The 25,485-nt window shown below is 35.0% G+C and overlaps 3 protein-coding genes across 4 annotated transcripts in view; 1 reads left to right on the top strand and 2 right to left on the bottom strand.

Moving 5' to 3' along the window:
- Window positions 1-6,340, top strand: part of Fim (plastin-2 fimbrin) — a 45,328-nt gene extending 38,988 nt beyond the window's left edge. For both annotated transcript variants that reach the window (XM_012283041.2, XM_076537806.1), the window contains exons 2-4: window positions 123-553; window positions 981-2,199; window positions 2,674-6,340. In XM_012283041.2, the coding sequence (XP_012138431.1) occupies window positions 123-553; window positions 981-2,199; window positions 2,674-2,868 (1,845 nt within the window). In that variant the 3' untranslated portion in view covers window positions 2,869-6,340. The remainder of the gene's footprint in view (window positions 1-122; window positions 554-980; window positions 2,200-2,673) is intronic.
- Window positions 1-25,485, bottom strand: part of UQCR-Q (Ubiquinol-cytochrome c reductase ubiquinone-binding protein) — a 169,613-nt gene that overhangs the window by 56,954 nt on the left and 87,174 nt on the right. The window lies entirely within an intron of this gene.
- On the bottom strand, window positions 6,381-8,748 carry LOC100876308 (uncharacterized). The gene is made up of 3 exons (XM_003702278.3): window positions 8,608-8,748; window positions 7,013-7,683; window positions 6,381-6,765 (listed from the first exon to the last, which is right to left on the bottom strand). The coding sequence occupies exons 1-3, from the start codon at window positions 8,636-8,638 to the stop codon at window positions 6,532-6,534; spliced, it is 936 nt and encodes a 311-aa protein (XP_003702326.2). The 5' UTR covers window positions 8,639-8,748; the 3' UTR covers window positions 6,381-6,531.

The following is a 25,485-nucleotide window of genomic DNA, read 5'->3' as shown; positions in this document are numbered from 1 at the left end:
TTGAGCTTTTGTATCACAATCCCAAACCCTGAATAGCTCCACCTTGTAGCCCTAAATCCTCTCCCCAAATCTCTATCCAACGCAAGAAACTTTGAATCTAAAGAAAAGCTTGTTTCTGTTAGATCGACGAGAATGGAGACGGCTTCATCAACCTCACAGAGCTACGCAGCGCCCTGGATATTTGTGGCTTCAAGATGCCCGGATACAAGGTGCGTCAGATGATCGAGGAATACGACGATAAGCAGAGATCAGAACACAAGGGACGACTTTCGTTCGAGGAGTTCGAGAAGCTGTGCAAAGAGTTGAAGGCCAACGAACTGGGATCCACGTTCAAACAAGTCGTCTCGAAGAAAGAGAATCTGGAGACCCTAGGGGGCATCTCCGAAGCCTCCAGCGAGGGAACCACCCACTCGGTCAGATTAGAGGAACAACTTGCGTTCAGTGACTGGATCAACACCAATCTGTCACACGATCCTGATTTGAAACACCTGCTGCCTATCGATGCTGAAGGGAAGATGCTGTACGAGAAGGTCAAGGACGGGATTCTTCTTTGGTACGTATAGGTGCTTGGTGAGGGGGATATGTGGAGGTTACTGGTGATTGGATTGTTGGAATTTACTTGATGTGGAGATTAAAGTATTTGATAGTTGCAAAGTAGTAAATTTTTATTATGTATGTAAATTTTAATTTTCAAGTCTCAAATTGTCTATATTTCAAAAATCAATTGGTTGTACTATGTCTACATAGGTTGTATTATCTCTACAATTAAAGCTAGGGTTAGCTGATCTATCCCAAACGAAAATTCTAATCACTAATGCGATATTAATCCTACGATAACGTAATCTAATCTTCTATATGCTCAAATACAAATTAATAGTTCGAATAAAAAATCAACCACTATCAGATTACTTACTGCAAAAGTCACTAGTGATCATCACAAATAAAATCGTCAGAAATTAACAGCAACTTTGGTATTTCAGCAAAATAATCAACCACTCCTGCCCCGACACGATCGACGAGCGCACGATCAACAAGAAGAACCTAACCTTGTACAAGAAGCACGAAAACCTGACTCTAGCTTTATCATCGGCGCAAGCGATCGGTTGCAACATCGTCAACATCGACGCGCACGATCTGACGAAAGGATCCCCTCACTTGGTGCTGGGTCTCCTCTGGCAGATCATCAGGATCGGTCTATTCAATCAGATCACCCTGGAGAACTGTCCTGGCTTGGCCACTCTTCTCCAAGACGGCGAACGCATAGAAGACCTGCTGAAGTTGTCTCCGGAATCCATTCTGCTCAGATGGGTGAATCATCATTTGGAGAACGCCGGAATCGCCAGAAGGTGCAGCAACTTCCACTCGGACATCACCGACTCCGAAATCTACACGTACCTCATCAAACAGATCGCTCCGCACACTGCCGGAGTGACCTTGGAGGCCCTAATGGAGCCTAACCACACCTCGCGAGCGGAGATCATGCTGCAGCAAGCTGCCAAACTGGGTTGCCGCAGCTTCGTAACACCAAGCGACGTTGTTAACGGTATCTACAAGCTGAATCTGGCCTTCGTCGCGAACATGTTCAATAATTACCCAGGTCTGGATAAGCCCGAGAGCAACATAGAGGGTCTGGAGTCCCTGGAAGAGACCCGGGAAGAGAAAACCTATCGTAACTGGATGAACTCCATGGGTGTGGCGCCCTACGTCAATTGGTTGTACTCCGATCTAGCTGACGGTTTAGTCATCTTCCAACTTTACGACATCATCAAGCCGGGAACCGTGAACTGGAACAGGGTGCACAAAAAGTTCAGCAAGCTACGGAAGTTCATGGAGAAGCTGGAGAACTGTAATTACGCGGTGGAACTTGGGAAGACGATGAACTTCTCGCTGGTGGGAATCGCAGGACAGGATATCAACGATGGAAACGCTACGTTGACCTTGGCACTGATATGGCAGCTGATGAGATCGTACACGCTGTCGATACTGACGTCGCTCGCTGGAACACAAGGCAGCACCTTGGTGGAAAAGGAGATCGTGCAATGGGTCAATTCGAAGCTGCAGGGCGCTGGCAAGACTAGTAGCATCAAAGGCTTTCAGGATTCCTCGATAAGCGACGGGAAGGTGGTGATCGATCTGATCGACGCTATTAAACCGGGCTCTGTGAATTATGACCTTGTCAAGGAAGGAGGAACCGAAGAGGTGATTATTTGTTTGGTTGTTTTAAATTGGTTCAGGGATTCTTAATGAATGCAGCATTTTAAGTAAGGATGCTCTACATGAAAGATCTTTTTTAATATTGAGGATCAATGAGTTAGAAGCTCTGAACAAATCAGCATCCTCGACTGGACGATTCTTTGATTCATACTCCGTGTCTTGTAGATCCTTATCCTCTATAAATCAAGTATTATCTGTAAATCAAGATTCCTCTGTGAATCAAGAATCCTCCATAATTCAAGAATCCTCTGCAAATCAAGAATCCTCTTTAAATCAAGAATCCTCCATAAATCCAAGAATCCTTAACAAGCGAAGAATCCTGCGTGAATCAGTAATCCTCCAAGAATCGTCAACGAGCGGTAAAAATCGAAAGTTCAGCAAACGATAATGAGTTTTGCACGTAAAGGATGGTGTACCAGCGTGACTAATTGTAGATTGTTTTCTGTTTTCCCGTGGCAGGCGAACCTGGACAACGCGAAATACGCGATATCCTTGGCCCGAAAATGTGGCGCGCGCGTTTACGCGCTACCGGAGGACATAACCGAGGTGAAACCGAAGATGGTGATGACGGTGTTCGCTTGTCTGATGGCGATGGACTACATCCCCAATATGGACTCCGTGAAGCAGCAGAACAACGTGAACAACAGTCAATAATGTCGCGCCATCATCTGCGTTCACATTGTGCACGAGAACTGTCGAATGAGTTGCGGTTTCTTACCGTCTCTCTTTCAACGACCTAACAATTGTATATACAGCTAGCTTTAGGATTAGCCTGTTCGTTTACAGAACGAAACTAGAGAACGAGAAGAAACGGAGAATCTTTCAGCGAAACGGATCATGACTGACTCTTAATTATTCTTCCGCGTTGCCCGCTTTGGTAGATGTATTAATACGTTCGAGATGTAGCTTCATTATTGTATTGTCTCTCTAAGTGGTTTGGTTCGTTCGATCACTGCGTTTCTGTATTTTTAAGTAAATAGATTTCTGTCTTCCTAGATAAATTTCGATTTACGTAAATTTTTACATTTTTTTATTGGCAAGTTTAATCTTTTCGGTAGGTTTCTGCTAAATTAGTAAATTGGTCAAATTTTAGATTCGTAGGATTTGTGCTTTTTGGCAGATTTTGATGAACAGATTAGTTCTTTAAGAAAATTTGTATTTGTTAAATTGGCAAACTTTGCTAATTAGCGGAATTGTATCCTGTAGGAATATTTCTGCTCCACGTGCCAAATTTCTACTCTTTTAATTTGTAAAATTTTTATTTCCCAAGTGGAAAATTCATATTTTACTAATTAATCTAATGCAAAAGTTGAGTTATAATTAATAAATTTGAATCAAACTTACATAACAAAATTTCGGGTCATTTAAAAATAATTACAAATAAAAAATGTAATAATAACTGCTGTTTTTGTTTATTTGGTTTAGTCAAAGAGTTGATCGACTTCAATATATTCTTTCAATTGATCAACGAACATCTTAAATATTCGCCTTTATGTCTTTCACCGCCATGTTGGTTGACAATGATTCTGTAACTTTAAAATAATTAAGAAAAAGAATTAAAGTAGTTATAAATTATATCACCAATGTAAAACAGCAAACTGATAAATCGTAGTCAAGGATTAATTTAATCCTGTGTCTTACCAGATACGATTGCATTTACTGTATCGGTTATCGTGATAAGAGGTAAACTATTGTTTCGTCCCACTTAGAGAGGTAATACAGTTATTGCACAGAAAAGTGAAAATTAGAAGAATACCCCGCGTTAGACGTTGCTAGCGAGTTTCGAAGCGAGAGTCACGGGAAAGGAAGTAGAAATCGATTGTAACGATCAGACAGAGCGTGTCTGTTGCAATTCGCTCTTCTTGTCGATCGTTTGTTGTATTCAGGGCCGTCCAGAGACGCCACTGGGCCCCGTAAAAAAATGTACACGGGTCAAAGTAAAAAGAAATTGGGCCCCGAAAAGCTCTCGACGGCCCTGGTTGTATCGTGTGATACGGTATTTTCCTTCCACGAACTTTCAATCATATCTTCGTCACATTCTGCATAATCCGTGAGCATAGATTTTGTATAAACCGATTTTTTAACGATGTATGTCGAAGATCACGAAATGACGTTAAAAAATATTGTATCGGATCTGTTGTATATCGGATTTACTGGTTTCTACCAATAAGAAATTAAGAAATTAATCGCGTATACAGGATATACGCGGCTCACATTGTCGATTATATATGTATACAGTATGTACTAGATTAACATTCTTCAATCACGTATTATATATGCAATTTGAAATATGTATACGTATTTGATACATACCGTAAGCGTGAAATTGTCATAATTTTACAATGGCAACGTCTCTTGTCAATCAATCGATCAATTAATCAATTCCACCGAGAGAGATCTATATTGTATGCGAATAGCAATTTTTGATAATGTATCGAGAGATCGCTTTGAAGCGGAGCTTCTGGAGTGAGAATTGTTTGAACGTTCGATTTTAACCTGTTAATTGAGATATTTAGTCGGCTGGGTTCGTGCAAAATTTTGTCCTTATAAAAAGTTTCGACAATTGCTGAATTTTTATGATTCTCAATTAACAGGTTAAATCTCTACGAATATTTTACAGTCACTCGTGTCATTTGAAATACACATGCACATTTTAACTTCCTCAAAATCTGCAACAATTTCATTACAAGTAGGAATTGTTATAAATTCCAAAACACTATAATTTGCAATCTGATTTTTCTTGTACGGTCAAATCAATCTAATGTACAAGTTTTAATAGCTGAATATTATAGTTTCAAAATCAGTAAATTGTTGATTTTAAAAATCAGTCATTCAGTTGATTTTAAAAATCAATATCATTTGACTCCAAAAGTCATTCAGTTGATTTTAAAAATCAATATCATTTGTCTCCAAAAGTCATTCAATTGTTTCCAAAAATTATTAGATTGATTTTAAAAAGCAGTGTCGATTGAACTGATTTTAGAAATCATTGTCATCGAATTGATTTTAAAAATCAATGCCAGAGGGTTAAAAGAGAATAATTAGATTTTGTAAACAATCTAAGATCCGTCAAACTTTTCTACCAGTTTTTAATATTTTTTAGCTGAAAGAAAGAAAATGACAAACAATTCTATGTACCGTCGATACGCAACAAACGCACAAGGATCATTGTAATCGTGCCATTATAAATCATTGATCGGATGCTTTTGCGATATTTAACGATCGAAACGGACCGTACTTACATATTTAATGCTGGTGAACGAACGTGTTGCGAAATATTGTTTAACAAGAATTTTGCGAAAGGAGATAACGTTGGTTCCTCTCTCAATCGTACGCGTTTGCGGCGCATGGTTGATATTAACGCGTATAACCGAAAAGGAAAATTGTTTCGAAAGTGAATGTTGAAAGTGCAATCCATCGATACTTTAAGTACTAGGGAGAAGAGGACACGAAAAGCATTTCATAAATTAGGAATTTGAAGATAGTTAAAATTGAGATTAGACAATTTTTTAATTTGTGATGTTTAAATTGAAATATTGTAAAGCACGTCGGTACTGTTAATCATTCCATGGAACGATGAACGTATACTAAGTTGCATTTTCATGTTTATACAAAAAGTCACATTCCGTGTCCAGAGAATCAAATTCTGAAGATACACTCTAGAAGATATAGCGTGGTCCTAAATTAAACTATGTCTAAAAATCCCTCCAAGGGATAAGAACAAAAAATAATTCCAAGAACTTGTTTTAATTTACGACTGCGCTATAAATTTTGGAGCTAGAGCGTCGGTTTTGTACCAATTGGTCCCGAGTATCGAGACGTAAAAATTAAAGGGCCGTTTGCAATTTTGCGCACCTAGATTTAAGGTTTAGTCAGAGAACATGCTTTGTTTTGTAAAGCAGAGAAAATTGTTGGATAAACGCGTGAGGAAGGTTATCTATTATTGCTAAGGATACGATTCTTTAATTCCATTTTTTTAATCGATTCGTCAATTTAAAAAAACAGAGAAATTGAAATGCGTTCAGATACACAGGTGAATTCTGTGCGTACATGAACGTGTGTGTACGTCACCGTAGATATAATTTAATGTAACCGTAATTTAAATAAAAAGAAATTTATCTACGAAGTCGCGTCTTTTTACTTGTAAGGATAACACACCGATACAATTAAAAATTATAATAGTTTAGTTTATTGTACTGTCAATGGTTTATAGTCCAAAGTTACATTTTAATCTACTGCTCTATCATCCCTATAGTTCCATCAGTTCTCTTCGCTTCTTGTTTGTTTCACGGTTCAAATTACCGTTTAGTATCTCGGTTAATTAACCGGAAAGACATCGTCTACGTCGGAATTTGCGACGATGGTGGTTTTCGACGCATCGTACATTTCTGTAAGTTCTCGTTTGGCGGCTCGGATGTCCCTCAAGCCTAGACTTATGTACTGCGATATTGCCATTAGGTTGTTCATTTTGTCGGATCCCACGGTGCCCATTCTTGTCAGCGACGAGACAAATTGGTAATCGCTCACGTAGATTCGGCTGACTGAACTTTCCTGTAAAATAAATAGCACGATTCATTAAAATATCCAATTATCCAATTACTATGAGTAAAATTTGATTCATTAAGTTTTGGGAGAGTTAGGAGAGTGTAAACGAATGGACAGAAAGAAAGATTTGTTAATAAAATAGTATTGTAGTAAAATTCCAAATTTCCAACTGTGCTAATTTCTAAATTTCTAAATTTCTGAATTTCAAAACTTGAGATAAATAGTAAAGTTAAGATTCAAAAAGGCCTTTCACCAGGTGCGACTGAAGATCCGACTCCACCACAACATTATTCCCATAAGATCCAAAGTAGAAGGACGCATAAGAAGTGCAGTTATTCAAATTGGTCTTCTTATGAATGATAATAGCCTCGCTAGGGACTTTATTCAACTGCGGCAAGGACTCCAATTCATATCGAGGACTCTTCATCTTGTTCATCATCCTCTTAGAAGGATAATGATTGACTCCCACAGTGACGCTACATTGTCCCACCGTTGAGTTCTCCAAAATATCAAACGATCCATCCGGTATCCCATTCAGGTCGACTCCAATATTCAAACGTTCGGCGATCAATTTGATGTCATTCAGGTTCTTCACCGGAATCTGATCGTTGACCAACAGATAATCGATACCGTACTCGTTGAACTTAATCTCGAAGGGTTCCTCGCTGCAGAGTTGCTTTAGTTCCTCCTCTGGGATTTCGAGTTTGTTGTCGTTGGTCACGTCCACGCTTAAGCGTTTAGGGTTCCCTAGGTGGCAATTCAATCTGTCGACTGCTTTTGGTCTGCAGTAGAGGTCCATCACGGTGTAGTTGGACCGTTGCACACCGTCGAAGTTCATGGGGGTTGATGTGATGTTCATTTCGACGTTGAACACGTATTCGGGGCCGTGCTTCCAGGCGCTCTCGTCGATGCCCATACGGGCGACTGCAAATGAATTAATAACTCAATTTTCAGGGTTTGAAATTCATCGAACAATTAGATATTCATTTTCTGAGTAGTAGTAATAGAAATTAGGGCAGTCATTTAGGTAGATTTTAGGAAGCTTTTGTGGAACTGGAATTAGGGAGAGACTTTGAGGGATGTTGTGAGAAACAGAGGAAGGTTTTTATGACAATTCTGAGATTATAAATAAATTGCAAGAAAATATTATGGAAATTTTACAGAAGCTTCTAGGAATATTTAAGGTAGCTTTAAGGAGAATTTAATTTTAGAAAGATGTAGTGAATATTTTAAGGAAATTGAAAGCAACTTCTGGAGACTTGAAAAAATCTAAGAAAACTTTGTTAGGTGAATTCATGACAATTTAATAAATTTTTAACTACTTTTTAACTACTAGAGTATTATCTGGAAAACCCAAATAGTCTAAGGGGATTTCATGAAATTTCTGAGAAACGAATACCAAGTATACTAAGAGATCTAAGAAATTTAATACAATTCTAGATAATTCATCAACAAAGTCAAATTTAAAAAATCTGGAGGATCTAAAGAATCTACTCAGAAATTCAAAAAAAATATAAAGCGAAATCAGACAAACAAAGTTTAGAATGTACGTGTAAGTTTGTAGAGATTCTCGAAGAAATTCTGAGATGTTTAATCATTAATTTAAGAATTAACAGTAAAGTGTATATTGCATACAAGTAGCGTACTCATAGAATAATGCACGAAACGCAGTGCAGCTGAAGTTGTAAAGTAGTTTCGAAGTTCGCGATTGAGGTATAATAGAATAGAAAGGAAGTTACGATGTTCGTAATTGATAATTAGTTATATGTTATCGTTCGCAGAAATAGCTGTGCCCGATTTAGATGGATTGACGCTAAAGACGGCTAAATGGAAAATTGGCTTACCGACCTAAGAAGAACGGAATTAATGAGGCGAGCATCTCGTAGCTGCACTCAACTGGTTTAACACTCTTCTTCTGCACGGAGATCCTTTTATATCACCGATCTACTCTTCGCGACCTCGACATGTAATTTAATTAAGCCGTCCCACCACCGTCGTACAGAGTCTAATTATTATTCGAGATCATAGGTCACCGAGGATCTTTGAGAAACAGAGGACGATTCGCCTTATGCGTTTTCCGTCATCTGTGGATCGCATCCCCTATTTGTATGCGGTGTAATTAATAGTCGAACTATTGGGGATGCTTTGATTTGGCAGGTAAAGAAGATGTTTTTTAACATAGAAGTTTTATGTAGTGGAAGATTGACGTTGAAAGAAATAATTTGAAATTTGGGGGTTTGGAGATTTGGAATTTTGAAACTGAGATTTTAGAGTTGGAAATTTTGGGATTAGGGGAGTCCCAGGTTTGGAGATCTAAAGATTTCAAGATTTAAGGGTTTAGGTATTTTTAGGTGATTTTGGAATTGATGCATTTTGGAATTTTGAAAGTAAGATTTTGGAATTTAGGGATTTCTGAATTTTGGTACTTCAAGGTTTGAAGATTTTTTTAAATCTAAAGATTTGGATATTTTGGGATATGCAAATTTAGGAATTGTGAAACTACTTTTTAGTAATTTTTAAATTTTTAGTAGTTGAAGAATTTTTCAGTAATTTTTTATTAATTTAAAAATTTAATTAAAAAATTTTTAGTAATTTTAAAACACAGAAATAAAAAATTTTTAACTTCGAGATTTTTGGTACTTTAAAGATTTGGCCATTAGATTTTTTGAACATGAATAATTTGATATTGATTACTGTTAAAAATAATACAGTGATGTTCTATTTGCTGCAATACCGACTGTCAGTAAGGTAGAATTTCTCAGAATGAGTTTATCATCGGAGATAAATTATCTACAATGAGATTTACATTATCGATTTTTATGAGAATCAAGATTTGAAGAATTTGAATATCTGGAATGTTAAGAATTTAGAACTTACGAATTTCAGATGTTTTGGTTACTAATGAATTTCGAGATTTTTGAGTTAAGTTCTCAAATCCTAAAATCTAAAAATCCAAATTCACAATTTCTTAACCCTTTCGCTTCGAGCGCCGGATATATCCGGCATCCACATGATGTGTATACAAGTACCATCTGTGGTCAATGACAAATTCTTCGTTATCGGCAGAACACTACTAATTTCTAAATATTAGTATACTAACTAATTTGTGTTACATTATTAATAATATTAAACGTTCAATTTTAAAGTCTTGTAAATATGTAAATAGCTAAGAATTTGTCAACTGTAATTAGTCTAAAGTAACTCTTTAAGTAAGTAAGTCTTTAAAGTAACTAATATAATTTTGTTTAACTGTTTTCATATTAAAATGTGAGGAATACATGCTATTATTAAAGCAACAATTATTTTATTAAGCATAGTAATTTATACAAACACCACGCCCGCTGTGCACATTTCTGGCGCGTGCTTCCGTACGGTGACGACACTTCGGCGGACCGGGCTGCCGAAGCGAAAGGGTTAAATCGCAAAATCTTGAAATTCTCAAATCTTCCGATTTCCAAATTCCCAGAGTCCCAAATTCCTATACTCCTAAATCCCCACATCCCCAAATTCCCAAAATTCCCAAATACCCAAATACCCAATTCCTTAATTTCCTAATTTCTTAATTCCCTAATTCCCTAATTCCCTAATTCCCTAATTCCTAAGTTCTCAATTAAAAAATTCCCCAATTCCACAATTTATTCCCAAGTTTCCAAATCCCAAAATTGTCAAATTCCCAAATCCCCAAATCACTAAATCCCTAAATCTCCAAATCCCTAAATCTCCAAATCTTCAAATGTCTAAATCCCCAAATCCCTAAATCCCTAAATCTCCAAATCCCTAAATCCCCAAATTCCCCAAATCTCTAAATTCTTCAATTCCCACATCCCCAATTTCCCAATTCCCCAATTCCCTAATTCCCCAATTCCCCAATTCCCCAATTCCCCAATTCCCTAATACTCCAATTCCCTAATTCCCCAATTCTGCAATTCCTAAGTTCCCAATTCCAAAATTTCCCAATCCCCAAATTCTCGAATCCCCAAATTCCCAAAATTCCCAAATACCCAAATACCCAATTCCCTAATTTCCTAATTTCCTAATTCCTTAATTCCTTAATTCCCTAATTCCCTAATTCCTCAATTCACTAATTCCCTAATTCCCTAATTCCCTAATTCCCTAATTCCCTAATTCCCTAATTCCCTAATTCCCTAATTCCCTAATTCCCTAATTCCCTAATTCCTAAGTTCTCAATTCAAAAATTCCCCAATTCCACAATTTCCCAATTCCCAAGTTTCCAAATCCCAAAATTGTCAAATTCCCAAATCCCCAAATCACTAAATCCCTAAATCTCCAAATCTTCAAATGTCTAAATCCCCAAATCCCTAAATCCTTAAATCCCCAAATTCCCCAAATCTCTAAATTCTTCAATTCCCAAATCCCCAATTCCTCAATTCCCCAATTCCCTAATTCCCCAATTCCCCAATTCCCCAATTCTCTAATACTCCAATTCCCTAATTCCCCAATTCTCCAATTCCTAAGTTCCCAATTCCAAAATTTCCCAATCCCCAAATTCCCGAATCCCCAAATCCCAAAATTGCCAAATTAACAAATCCCCAAATCACCAAACCCCTAAATCTCCAAATCTCCAAATCCCCAAATCACCAAATGCCTAAATCCCCAAATCCCTAAATTTCCAAATTCGCAAATCCCCAACTTCCCAAACTTTCTCAAACATAAAAATTTCCAAATTCTTCCCCTTCTAAATCCGTAAATCACCCAAAAATTAGAAATCAAAAATAAAGTTCGTAAATTTCGTGATCGTAAAGGGTAGTTCGACACGCTTAATCGATAATCGTCTTTCGAGTGCCTCAAACGTTGTGGACTTTGACGCAGCTGTGTTACGAACTGTTTCATTCCTCCTAGCATGCAAGTTATGCAAGCATCAACTTCAAAGTGCAGTGGGTGCATTTGGCAGTCGAATGCAACTGGTCTCAAGGCGCGAAATGACCACGTTTAATTATATCACGTTCGAACGCCTTTGGCAACGTGTTGACACTGACACTTGTTGTTTTCCATTGTCGCAACTCCATTTCTCTCTGTTTTTGACCTCGAAAATGTTCTAACTACTCAATCGATTAATCGCAAGTAAATGTATTATGACGTGCTTTTGTATATTTTGTTATTCGAAGAAGAATTCTTCTATTCTTATATTAAAAAAAATTCAATTTTATTATTAAAATTTTCATTTCTTTTTATTGAATGTTAATGAAATTTTTTTATTAAGATTTTGTTGAATTTTTCTGCCTCTAAATTTGCAAATCTTGAAGTTTTCGAATTTCCAGAAATTTATATTTACAAATTTTCAAACTTTCAAAGATCCAAATTCTGAAATTTCAGAATACCTGAAAGTTTATATTATCTAATCCTCGAATTTCGTAATTATTAAAGTTTCTAAAAGTCCATTTAGAAATCTTCAAATTTTGTAATACGGGAACTTGGGAATTTAGAATTTTCCAAAATAAAGAATAAGTGATAATAAAATAATATGGGTAGAATAGAACAAAAGAGACCTTTTTCCACTAAACACATTTATTAAGGAAACTTTTACAGATTACATTTGAAACATTCATAACATTTATTGAAATAGTTCTTTCCCTTTTATTTTTATTTCAACGTCCAGAAAAGCTGAAAGTTACTCAATTTTTATCTATTATTAAACATTGATGTCTTCGTATACTAGAGAAGTGTTACAGCTAACACTTGGAAAAATAGATATCATTTATGATATACATTCTCATTTAGAAACTAACGAATATAACACGTTTGATTCCTTTCAACGGACTTGTAATATAATATTATTAGCATACTTTATATTTTCGAAAATACATATTTATGATTTCGTACAAGAATAGACCATTATTACACGTGAATCACATTCGAGTGAAATCACAGTAACATTGACAATAAGCTCGTAATTGCTTGAAATTGATTTATAATTGCAGGTACAAGTAGTCAAGATCTAATACATCAAAAATATTTCGTGCGATTTTCAGAGTAGGCACAGTTTTAGGTACACATAGCTTTATTGATTGATATATTAAGTGTAAGGTTAATAAATTTATAAATTCTCAAATTCATGGATGCAGGAAGTTCGACGTTCTCCAATTACAATCTCCAATTAGTAAATTCACAATTTCCTGGATCGTATTTTTATAACTTTCTAGGTTCATAAGTTGGTTCTTTCCCTTTCTAAATTTTTAAGTTTAAAGCTTCTTAAATTTTTAGGTCCTTGAGTTTTTAGGTTACCAAGTTTCTAGTTTCTCGAATTTTTGGGTCTTCAAGCTTGTTGTTTCCCTTTCTAGATCCTCAAGTTTGTAGCTTCTTAAATTTTTAGGTCTTTAACTTTTAGGTTACCAAGTTTCTAGTTTCTCGAATTTGTAGGCCCTCAAGTTTATGGTTTCCCTTCTAAATTTTTAAGTTTGAAGCTTCTTAAATTTTTAGGTTCTTAAGTTTTAGGTTACCAAGCTTCTACTTTTCTGAATTTGTAGGTCCTCATGGTTTCCCAAATTTACAGTTTTCCTTGTTGCGAGTTTTCCAAATTTCTAAGTCCTCAAATTTTTAGTTTGCCAAATTTCTAGTTTGTTAAGTTTATAGGTCTCTAACTTTCCAGTTTCTCAAATTACTAATTTTCCAAATTTCTCTGTGTCTTTAAAGTTATAGTTTCCCAAATTTCCAGGTTCCTAAATTTGCAGTTGCTTACATTTCTACATCCTCAAAGTCATAGTTTTCCAAATCTTCAGATCCCTAAGTTTGCAATATCTTACATTTCTGCATCCATAAAGTCATAGTTTCACAAATTTCTAAGACCCTAAATTTGCAGGTTCTTACATTTCTACATCTTCAAAATTTCAGATCCCCAAGTTTCAACGTCCTCTTTGTAATTCCTTAAATTTCCACATCTCCAAATTTTCAGGTCCCCAAGTTTCAATGCCCTCTTCGCAATTTCTTAAATCTCTACATCTTCAAATTTTCAGGTCCTCAAGTTTCCACGTCGCCTTTGCAATTCCTTACATTTCTACATCTCCAAATGTTTAGATTCTCAAGCTCCCACGCCCCCTTTACAATTTCTTAAATTTTTATATCTTCAAACTTTTAGGTCCCCAAGTTTCAACGCCCTCTTCGCAATTTCTTAAATCTCTACATCTTCAAATTTTCAGGTCCTCAAGTTTCCACATCGCCTTTGCAATTTCTTATATTTCTACATCTCCAAATGTTTAGATCCTCAAGCTCCCACGTCCCATTTACAATTTCTTAAATTTCTACATCGTCAAATTTTCAGATCCCCAAGTTTAGACTTCCTCTTCGCAATTCCTTAAATTTCCACATCTCCAAATGTTTAGATCGTCAAGCTCCCACATCCCCTTTACAATTTCTTAAATTTTTACACCTCCAATCTATTAGGTCCCCAAGTTTCAACGTCCTCTTTACAATTTCTTATATCCCTAAATCTTCAAATTTTCAGGTCCTCAAGTCCCCACGTCCCCTTTCCAATTTCTTAAATTTCTACATCGTCAAATTTTCAGATCCCCAAGTTTCGACTTCCTCTTTGCAATTCCTTAAATTTCCACATTTCCAAATTTTTAGTTTCCCAAGTTTCAACGTCCTCTTTGCAATTTCTTAAATCTCTACATCTTCAAATATTTAAGATCCCAAATTTCCATGTTCCCTTTACAATTTCTTAAATTTCTACATCTCCAAACTCTTAGATCCTAAACCTAATCTAAACCGTAAGTTTCCTCAGCCTCTTTGCAATTTCTTAAATTTCTACATCTCCATATGTTCAGGTCCCCAAGTTTCAACGTCCTCTTTGCAATTTCTTAAATCTCTACATCTTCAAATATTTAAGATCGCAAATTTCCATGTTCCCTTCACAATTCCTTAAATTTCTACATCTCCAAACTCTTAGATCCTAAACCTAATCTAAACCGTAAGTTTCCTCAGCCTCTTTGCAATTTCTTAAATTTCTACATCTCCAAATGTTCAGGTCCCCAAGTTTCAACGTCCTCTTTGCAATTTCTTAAATCTCTACATCTTCAAATATTTAAGATCCCAAATTTCCATGTTCCCTTCACAATTCCTTAAATTTCTACATCTCCAAACTCTTAGATCCTAAACCTAATCTAAACCGTAAGTTTCCTCAACCTCTTTGCAATTTCTTAAATTTCTACATCTCCAAATTTTCAGGTCCCCAAGTTTCAACGTCCTCTTTGCAATTTCTTAAATCTCTACATCTTCAAATATTTAAGATCCCAAATTTCCATGTTCCCTTCACAATTCCTTAAATTTCTACATCTCCAAACTCTTAGATCCTAAACCTAATCTAAACCGTAAGTTTCCTCAACCTCTTTGCAATTTCTTAAATTTCTACATCTCCAAATTTTCAGGTCCCCAAGTTTCAACGTCCTCTTTGCAATTTCTTAAATCTCTACATCTTCAAATATTTAAGATCCCAAATTTCCATGTTCCCTTCACAATTCCTTAAATTTCTACATCTCCAAACTCTTAGATCCTAAACCTAATCTAAACCGTAAGTTTCCACAACCTCTTTGCAATTTCTTAAATTTCTACATCTCCAAATGTTCAGGTCCCCAAGTTTCAACGTCCTCTTTGCAATTTCTTAAATCTCTACATCTTCAAATATTTAAGATCCCAAATTTCCATGTTCCCTTCACAATTCCTTAAATTTCTACATCTCCAAACTCTTAGATCCTAAACCTAATTTAAACCGTAAGTTTCCTCAACCTCTTTGCAATTTCTTAAATTTCTACATCTCCAAATTTTCAGGTCCCCAAGTTTCAACGTCCTCTTTGCAATTTCTTAAATCTCTACATCTTCAAATATTTAAGATCCCAAATTTCCATGTTCCCTTTACAATTTCTTAAATTTCTACATCCCCAAACTCTTAGATCCTAAACCTAATCTAAACCGTAAGTTTCCTCAGCCTCTTTGCAATTTCTTAAATTTCTACATCTCCAAATGTTCAGGTCCCCAAGTTTCAACGTCCTCTTTGCAATTTCTTAAATCTCTACATCTTCAAATATTTAAGATCCCAAATTTCCATGTTCCCTTTACAATTTCTTAAATTTCTACATCTCCAAACTCTTAGATCCTAAACCTAATCTAAACCGCAAGTTTCCTCAACCTCTTTGCAATTTCTTAAATTTCTACATCTCCAAATTTTCAGGTCCCCAAGTTTCAACGTCACATTTACATTTTCTTAAATCTCTACATCTCTAAATTGTCAGGTCCCCAAGTATCTATTCTGCTCACAAATCACCACCTCAAAATTATCAAAATTCCAATTCATTCGCACGTTCGCACATCAAAATCCCCAAGCATCCTCAAAACCACTCGAAACAATCCTCCTCCCCGCCATTTTGTTTCAAAGAACCATGCACTACACTTACAACTATTAATCGACTCGTAGGGAGTCTGTTTTACCGACACGTAAAACAGCATCATAATTTTCTCAACATAATCATTCGTATTTTCCTCCATCGAATCTTCTCAAAAACTTTTTACAAAATGCGAACATTCATTTCTGTTCCGCGTCATCTTTACTATTATTCACGCCACGTGGCACGCGAACAAGGTGCCCTTGAAAAATGAACTTATGATTCTGCCATGGCACAAAATTATCGTTCCTGACAATTCCCATCTTCTTTAACATCTTCAGAACCTTCAAACAACAATCCGAGGATATCGATCTGTCAGAAATGCACCACCTAATCAAATATCTGCTGTTCTCAATCGCGTGAGTGCAACTCAAATAATTTTCCTTGTCGACGAAATCTTCGTCGTCCGATGATGTGTAATAAGGTACTACACATCCCGGTTCGACGAAACCGAAAAAGTCGAAACTTGTTCCTAAGGTAGAGTTTTTAGAGTAACTCTTTGGATACCAAAAGACACGGTTGATGTTGTCGAGAATTTCCTTCAGCCTCTTCTGCGAGATTTCCGTCAAATACGGTAAATCGAAGTCGAAAAGAGTCTCTCGCGAGGAGCTCAGAATATTCACTACGCACTTCATGGCGGAATTCGTGTCTATCTCCAAGAAGTCCGCGAAGCGACTCATGAAGGTGTCCAGAAATTCTCTCTGAGATTCAGAGACCGGCCAGGTGTCGGAGTCGATAGATCGATTGAACGATTCATAAAATGTTGACTCGCAGAGGATTTTTAGGTAACGCACGTTCATTAACTGTTGGGAGGTTCGTCGGCCGTCTTTTATGATTATGCGGAACAGTGAGATGGATAGTTGTTCTATGAGAACTAATCGTAGGATGTCTTGCTCCTTTTCTTGGCACGAAGGACAGAACTTGTCCATGTAATGATCACAAGTGTCGCTCGTCGAACTGGTTGAAACTTCGCTGGATGATATCTTTGCATTGTGGTTGCGGTAAAATAGTTTGTCCTTTAAGGTTACTTTTATTATGGACATAATTGGGGTTGGGTTTTAATAGATCGAAGTTTGCGCTGTTTTGGAAATCGTGGACACCTGTAAATGAAGATTGTTGTTAGAATTATTGGTTTTTGGATAGTTTTGGGTTGATTAAGAGATTTTATTTTTGGGACTTAATGTTTGGAAGGTTTAGTTTCAATGTTAGGGGTTGATCTTTTTGTAAATCTAGTTTCTTGATACTGGGATTGGAGAGATAGTTGATTGATTTAGGGGGTGGAAAGGATGTAGTAGTTTTTGACGAAGAGGTAATCTAAGGAAAAGAAATTTTGAATTAGTGTAAATTGACAGATAGTGATACTTCTAAATTTTTTAAATGAAGGTTTCTTTAATTTTCAAATTTCTGTATTTCCAAAGTTTTAAAAATTCAAACTTAATGATTTCTAAGTTTCTGACTTTTGAAAATACTAAATTTTGTGCTGTTTAGATACCTAAGTTTGCAAATTTCAATATTTCTAAATTTCCAAATTTTTAAATATCCAAATACATAAATTATTAAATTTGCAAATTACTAAATATCTAAATACCCAAATTTATAAATACCTAAATTACTAAATTTCTAAGTTGCAAAGCCCTCAAACTTTTAAATCCTCAAAGATTCAAATCCCCAAATCCACAAATCCTCAAATCTCCAAATCCCTATATCCCCAAATCCACAAATCCAATCTCAAAAATTTCTCAAATCTCCAAATCCCTAAATCTGTAAATCCCCCAAATTCTAAATTTTCAAATCTCCAAATCCACAAATCCCAAAATCTCCAAATTCACAAATCTACAAATCCCAAAATCTCCAAATTTACAAATCCCCAAATCTCCAAATTTACAAATCCTCAAATCTCCAAATCCCTAAATGCCTCAAATCTCCAAATCCCTAAATGCCTCAAATTCTAAATTCCCAAATTCCCAACTCCACAAAACCCCAAATCCCCAAATCCCCATATCCCCAAATCCCTAAATGTCCCAAATTCTAAATTCCCAAATTCCCAACTCCACAAATCCCCAAATCCCGAAATCCCTAGATCCCCAAATCCTCAAACTACCAAATCCCCAAATCCTCAAATTCCCAAATCCCCAAATCTCCAAATCCCCAAATCCCCAAATCCCCAAATCCCCAAACCCCAAAATCCCCAAACCCCAAAATCCCCAAAATCGCTAAACCCCAAATCCCCAAATTTCCATATCCCAAATCCCAAAATCCCTAAATCCTCAAATTCCCAAAGTCCCCAAATCCCCAAATCCCCAAATCCCTAAATGCCCCAAATTCTAAATTCCCAAATTCCCAAATTCCCAACTCCACAAATCCCCAAATCCCTAAATCCCCAAATCCCCAAATCCCCAAATCCCCAAATCCCCAAATCTCCAAATCCCTAGATCCCCAAATCCCCAAATCCCCAAATTCCCAAATCTCCAAATCCCCAACCACCAAAAGCCTCAAATCTCAACAACCCCAAAATGATTATAATAAAATATTTGTTCATTATTACTAACTGTCAAGCAATTAACAATTAATACGTAATCATAACAATTGAAAACATTCAGTTACAAAATCACAATTGATGTACTTGATAAAAGCACCTATCTGTTTAGGATGTATAACAAATCAGGGCTCATATTATTCCTCGTCCATAATAATCTTCTTATCGTTACATATTCACCGAATATTATAACCTTGTCCATAATCATTTGGAACACTGAAAGTGAAGTTCCAAAGGCCATTATTATTACTTTCTGAAGAAATTTGTCTGTGAATGAAATGTAAAAGATAACAATATTGTCTTTCAAAACTTCTGTCCATCTACGTTTCGTTAAATGCAATGTTCTATTGTGAACTCATATTTAAATATTTATATTGTTCAAAGTATGCTTTTGATGTAATCAGTCGAAAAATGATAATGACGTAATCAACGAATGCTGTTGACAAAATTTAATGAATGAAGGATTATTTTGTTCTTTGAAATGTCTGTGGCTGGTTTCTGTGAATAAATTGACAATTACCTAAAGTTTAGGTAATCAGTTTAGGTCCTAAACTGTGTAATTAAAGTTTTATAACAAACGTTATTTAATCAAGTTTGGAAAATGTGACGAAATTCACCCCCTGATGGAGAAGTCTGGTAGTTTACAAAATCTCTATGTTCTCGTCAAATACAATTTCTCGAATGAAAATTTTCTGAAAATTATCTGAAGCGAAAGTTCAGAATAATCAGTTGAACTTTGTGACGAAAAAATTCACCCTCTGATAAAGAGAACTGATATTTTAAAAAAAATCTTGTTTGTTCTATTCTCAATAAATACAATGAACTTTTCCTTTATTTTGATAAAAATCGTCTAAAAGTTTAGAGCAAAAATTCAAAATAATCAATTCAACTTTATGTCAAAGAAATTCACCCTTTGATGAAGAGAACTGATATTTCATAAAACCTTGTTTCCAATATTCTCAACAAATACAATAAACTTTTCCTTTATTTTACTAAAAATTATCTAAAAATCTAGAGTAAAAGTTCAAATAGTCAGTTGAACTTCACAACGAAAAAAATTCAACAGATCAACTCCTCGTACTAAAATATTCATCACTCCAGTATGAAAATTTTCTCATATTTTTACGTACGAATTTTCAGCCTAGATTTAACCAGAATTTCTACAGACACGGAATAAAAAACCGACATGGTATCTCAACTTTTTTAATTCGCTTTAATATTATAGCAATCAACAGTCCGTTGCGTCTGACATATCTGCCAGTTAAATCGTAGCAAGGGGTTCAGGGATGATTTCTCTAAAATCTTCCTCTATCTGTATATTCATCGAACATCAAGCATCCTTGTCAATCAATTTTGGAATCGTTCGGTAAATTTCAGAATAACCAATTTGATAACAGCTTTCATAAGGAAACTGTCGATGAAATTCAAGGATGCTCTACATAAACTCTTTTTTTTCTATTTTCGAACGTTAAACATGTCTGCAAATAGTTGTTCAAAGGTTGTTCAAATTAAAAATTCAGTATAATTTAAAACATCTTTTGATTGAAGCTGTCGATGAAATTCGAGGGATGAGAATTAATATTGTTTTCAGAAAACCTCCCTCTTTTTCTATTTATTTTCATTGAACATTAATCATGTTAATAAATATTTTAGCTATTAAAATTAAAAATTCAGTATAAATAATTTGAAAGCCTCTTCTGGTTAAGAAACTGGGGATGAAATTTGAAGAATAAGAATTAATATTGTTTTTAGAAAACCTCCCTCTTTTCCTATTTATTTTCATTGAACATTAATCATGTTGGTAAATATTTTAGTTATTCAAATTGAATATTCAGTATAATTAATTTTGAAGTCGCATTTAGTTAAGAAACTGTGGATGAAATTCGAAGAATAAGAATTAATATTGTTTTTAGAAAACCTCCCTCTTTTTCTATTTATTTTCATTGAACATTAATCATGTTGGTAAATATTTTAGTTATTCAAATTGAATATTCAGTATAATTAATTTTGAAGTCGCATTTAGTTAAGAAACTGTGGATGAAATTCGAAGAATAAGAATTAATATTGTTTTCAGAAAACCTCCCTCTTTTTCTATTTATTTTCATTGAACATTAAGCATGTTGGCAAATATTTTTGCTATTAAAATTAAAAATTCAATATAAATAATTTGAAAGCCTCTTCTGGTTAAGAAACTGTGGATGAAATTCGAAGAATAAGTATTAATATTGTTTTTAGAAAACCTCCCTCTTTTTCTATCTTCATCGAACATTAAGCAAGTCAGTAAATATTTTAGTTATTCAATTAAAAATTTAGTATAATTAAGTTTAAAACCTCTTTTGGTTAAGAAACTGTGGATGAAACTCGAGGGATGAAAATTTATATTGTTCTTAGAAAACCACCCTCTTTTTCAATCTTTATCGAACATTAAGCGAGTCAGTAAATATTTTAGTTATTCAAATTAAAAATTTAGTATAATTAAGTTTGAAACCTCTTTTGGTTAAGAAACTGTGGATGAAACTCGAGGTATGAAAATTTATATTGTTCTTAGAAAACCTCCCTCTTTTTCTGTTTTCGTCGAACATTACGAATGACGCTAACTATTTTAGTTACTCAAACTAAAGATTCAGTATAATTAATTTTGAAGTCTCCTTTAATTAAGAAACTGTGGATGAAATTCGAAGAATAAGAATTAATATTGTTTTTAGAAAACCTCCCTCTTTTTCTATTTTTATTGAACTTGAACACTTTTATCGATAAATATTGCAATCATTCAAATAGAAAATTAGGAACAATTATTTAATAACCCCATTTGTTAAGAAACACCTGCCAATGAAATTCAAAGGATGAGAATCAGTGTTGTTCTCCAAAACCACCCTCTTCTTCTATTTTCATCGAACTTGAGCATCTTTATCGATAAATATTGCAATCATTCAAATAGAAAATTGGAAACAATTAATTTAATAACCCCGTTTGTTAAGAAACACCTGCCAATGAAATTCAAAGAACGAGAATCAGTGTTGTTCTCCAAAACCACCCTCTTCTTCTATTTTCATCGAACTTGAGCATCTTTATCGATAAATATTTCAATCATTCAAATTGAAACTTAGAAATAATTGCTTTACTAACCCCATTGGTTAAGAAACTACCGACAAAATTCAAGAGATAAAAATTAATATTGTTTTCCGAAACCTCCCTCTTTTTTCTACGTTCCTCAAACATTACGTCGATAAATAATTTCCATCATTCAATTTGAACATTCAGAATAAACTACTTTGATAAAGAATATATCCGAAGGTTCACCAAAATGTCTTTCATTGATTTAAAATTTTTGATAAAAATTTCTAATTTTTCAAAAGTGAAACATGGAAGAGAGATGTAACTGCAACGACGAGACCCACCTGTTGATGAATTTGCCCGGGTGAGGTTGTTTTCCAAAATCCGTCTTTCCGTCACGTCACGTTTAAACACCCTCGACAAATATTCAAATCGTCGATCTAGAAATTTAAAAAGCAATATAAAAATTGCAGTAACCGATGAACTAGTCGATGAAAACTAACATGATACTTTAAAATCTCTTTTAATTTTGCACGAATTACTCACTATTACGAATAAATATATCGATACAGATAGATATAGGTGTTCAGTAATCGGCTCGGTGTCACATCGATCTATGAATTTGGCGCCAGCTCCTGTGATATATAAATGTTATCCGGATCAGGCGCAGTTAGTCGACATAAACTCACCCCTTGGTTCATAAGTGGGGGTTGCCACCTATGGTGGTCGAGCTACTACCTCGTACCACATCCCTGTGGTGTATGGGTATTCGAAAATAACGGAGGGTAGGGGATAAACACCCACTACTAGGGGAAAGCGATACGAAGCGAACAGTTCGCGCCAAAATGCAGCTACAGATAGCTGCTGGGGTGGGATACGCTTCAAGGTCAGTTCAAGGTCGTCTACCATTATCTTATTCACAGATTCAACGGAGATATTCTTTGAATAGGTATACAATTCGAGTTTCTATTCCTATTCTGATATTTCGAAGTGTTTATAATATCAATTTTGATATAACTGCAATTCCATAAATTCACAAGGTTGAAAATTTGGAAATGTATGAATTTAAAATATTTTGGAACTGGAGAATTACAGAAACTGATACAAAGTTTTTGATATTGATAACTAAGAATTTGGATAATTGATATTATTATAATATTATTATGAAATATGATATTATTATAATATCAATTATTTCAAATTCCTAGTTTTCAATTTTGATCATTTTTTCGCAGTTCTTGGAATTTTCAAGTTCCCAAATTTTTTAATTCGTAGATTTCCTAATTTTCAAATTCGTGGATTTCTGAATTTTCAAACACTCTTTGTAAATTTTAATTATTTCTGAATCCTTAGATCTAAAAATTTCTAGCTCTCTAATTATATGTATTTACATATAAAATGAATGAGACAATATTTTCAACTTCTTTCTACAGCTCTTAATTTTTCTGTGTTCATTATTTAAGCTTGACAATTAGAAACTATAATACAATCGCACTATAATTAGTGTTTGATCGAATTCGACATAATTTAATATTACAAAAAAATGTTTTATAGTTACACTAGTGGTGACATATATGGATATGTACATATGTGAAAATCGTTAGATATTTTTTCATACTACAGTTGTTCCTAATACCTGCATGGAATTTATCTTTAATGTATGAGAGGCATTTCATCTCGTTGATTAATTTCTCTTTTCTCGCGAATATCATTCGGAGAAGGAACTTCTCTTTCATTTGAAAGCGCTGCGCACGTCTAGATAACTAGTGGCGTATGCAGGATTTCTGGCTGTGGCAGCTGGAATTTGAAATTTTAGAAATTTGGGGACATAGCTGTGGAATTTGGGGAAATATTAGTTTGAGAATTTGGGGATTTGAAGGTTGAGGGTGTGAGGATTTATAGATATAGGGATTTGGGGATGTAGGAATTTCTGGATGTAGAAACTTGGGAATATAGGGATTTGGGGATGTAGGGATTTGGGGATGTAGGGATTTGGGGATATAGGGATTTGGAGATTTAGGGATTTGGGGATGTGGAAATTTGAGAACGTAGAAATTTTGAGATGCGAAGATCTGGAGATGTAAGAATTTGGGAAAGTTAAGAATTCGGCGATGTGGAGTTTTGAGAATGTAAGAATTTCGAGGGTGGAGATTTTGAGATATAGAGATTTGAGTACGTAGGAATTTCGGTATATAAAAATTTGAAAATATAGGAATTTAGAAACATAGAAATTTGGCAATATTGCAATTTGCAAATACTAAGATTCAAAAATATAAAAGTTTGCAAATGTAATACTTAAAAATTCGAAAGTTCCTACCTTCCATATTACTCACAAACCTTCCCCACGTAATTACGCCAATGTTGTGCAGTTTTAATACACATTTCCATGAACATTTTATTAATTACTCAAATTTCTCATAACGTTCATTTGAAAGCAAATATTTGCAACATTTCTATACCTTCATATATCAAAAACATCTTCTATAACAATACAATTGTTTTACCCGGCTAACCTTGCCTCCTCTCAGCATTTAACTGTATTTCCGCAAACTAGTTTATTTGGTCCGGAGAACCTTGAAAAGTCCTGAAACCACACGACCACACAGGTGTCCTCCCACAGTTGGCGTGTGGATCCGAAGTAAAAGCACCCCATATTTTTGATAAACCGAACTCGTGTAATTACGTCAATGTTTTAATATGTTCCACGAATATTTAATTATGATTTGGTTCGTTCATAACTGTTTCAATGAAAATATGTAGCGTTTGAAAATGTTCATATTTTGAAAATTTCTTTTGTAATAATTCAATTATTTTACCCGGACAACCTTGCCTCCTTTTAGTATTTAATTGCATTTCCGCAAACTAGCTTATTGAAAAGCCCTGAAACAGGGCGCGCATACAGATGTCAACCCACGAGTTGGCGCGTGGACCCAAAGTAAAAGAAGCCCACCGTGAACACTTCCAGTTACATTTCGGCAAATAATAATAATAATGACAATAACTGCTGAACGCATTCGCGCTATCTCACTCTCGAGACGTTTGCCTGTCATTGTTTTTGGTCTAATTGTGCGACCGCTCGAGATATACCGAAAATACGTGTGGTTGTCCATTTTTCTATTCTGACCAATTGGAGCCGTAGCTCTTCTAAACAGCTAGGTCACGTAGCGAAAGAGTGGGAAACAGCCAACATAAACGAGTTATATCCGCGCATGCCAAGTATTAATATAACAAGTATTAATTAATTTATTTTCATAAACAGATCGATACTAAGAAATATGCATTCACTTCGTAATAGACTAAAGGTTACAATAATTACCCTTGCACGTGCAGAAGCTGTTGCACGTGTAAAATTGTACATTAAGTACCTTCGAAATGTACTAATTAAATTGATTGCAAAGTTAATTGACGGTCACTCGACTTTTCATTCGTTGAAATTTAATATGCAGGAATATTAAATTAAACGAATCATAACAGTTATTTTTTTCTGTTAATAATGTATCTCAAAAATTTATCTCGGATAAAAACATTTCACATTCTAGTAAAGTGAAAAATTCCGATATCAGTAAAAACTCAATAACAGAGAAAGAATAATTAGTATCCCTGTTTCGAGTCTAGTGGCTTGTTGTACACGTGCAAGATTGACGTATGTGAAAATACGTCGCGTTTTTTATTATCCAACATTTTACTCCGTTTGTTTTGATATTCAATGGCATATCAATTTCTGCGTTGCTTCGTCGGTGTACT

The sequence above is a fragment of the Megachile rotundata genome, chromosome 12 (assembly GCF_050947335.1).
Source record: "Megachile rotundata isolate GNS110a chromosome 12, iyMegRotu1, whole genome shotgun sequence".
Lineage (NCBI taxonomy): Eukaryota > Metazoa > Arthropoda > Insecta > Hymenoptera > Megachilidae > Megachile > Megachile rotundata.
The sequence above is the reverse complement of the archived record's forward strand: the minus strand, read 5'-3'. Positions and strand labels throughout refer to the sequence as shown.

What these genes read in the sequence shown, in the direction of transcription:
- LOC100876308 (XM_003702278.3), bottom strand. Translation starts at nt 8,638, where the DNA reads ATGCTCGCCTCATTAATTCCGTTCTTCTTAG. An exon ending in ATTAATTCCGTTCTTCTTAG is followed by an intron (nt 7,684 to 8,607) that starts GTCGGTAAGCCA and finishes ATTCATTTGCAG; the next exon opens with TCGCCCGTATGGGCATCGAC. An exon ending in CGGATCTTCAGTCGCACCTG is followed by an intron (nt 6,766 to 7,012) that starts GTGAAAGGCCTT and finishes TTTATTTTACAG; the next exon opens with GAAAGTTCAGTCAGCCGAAT.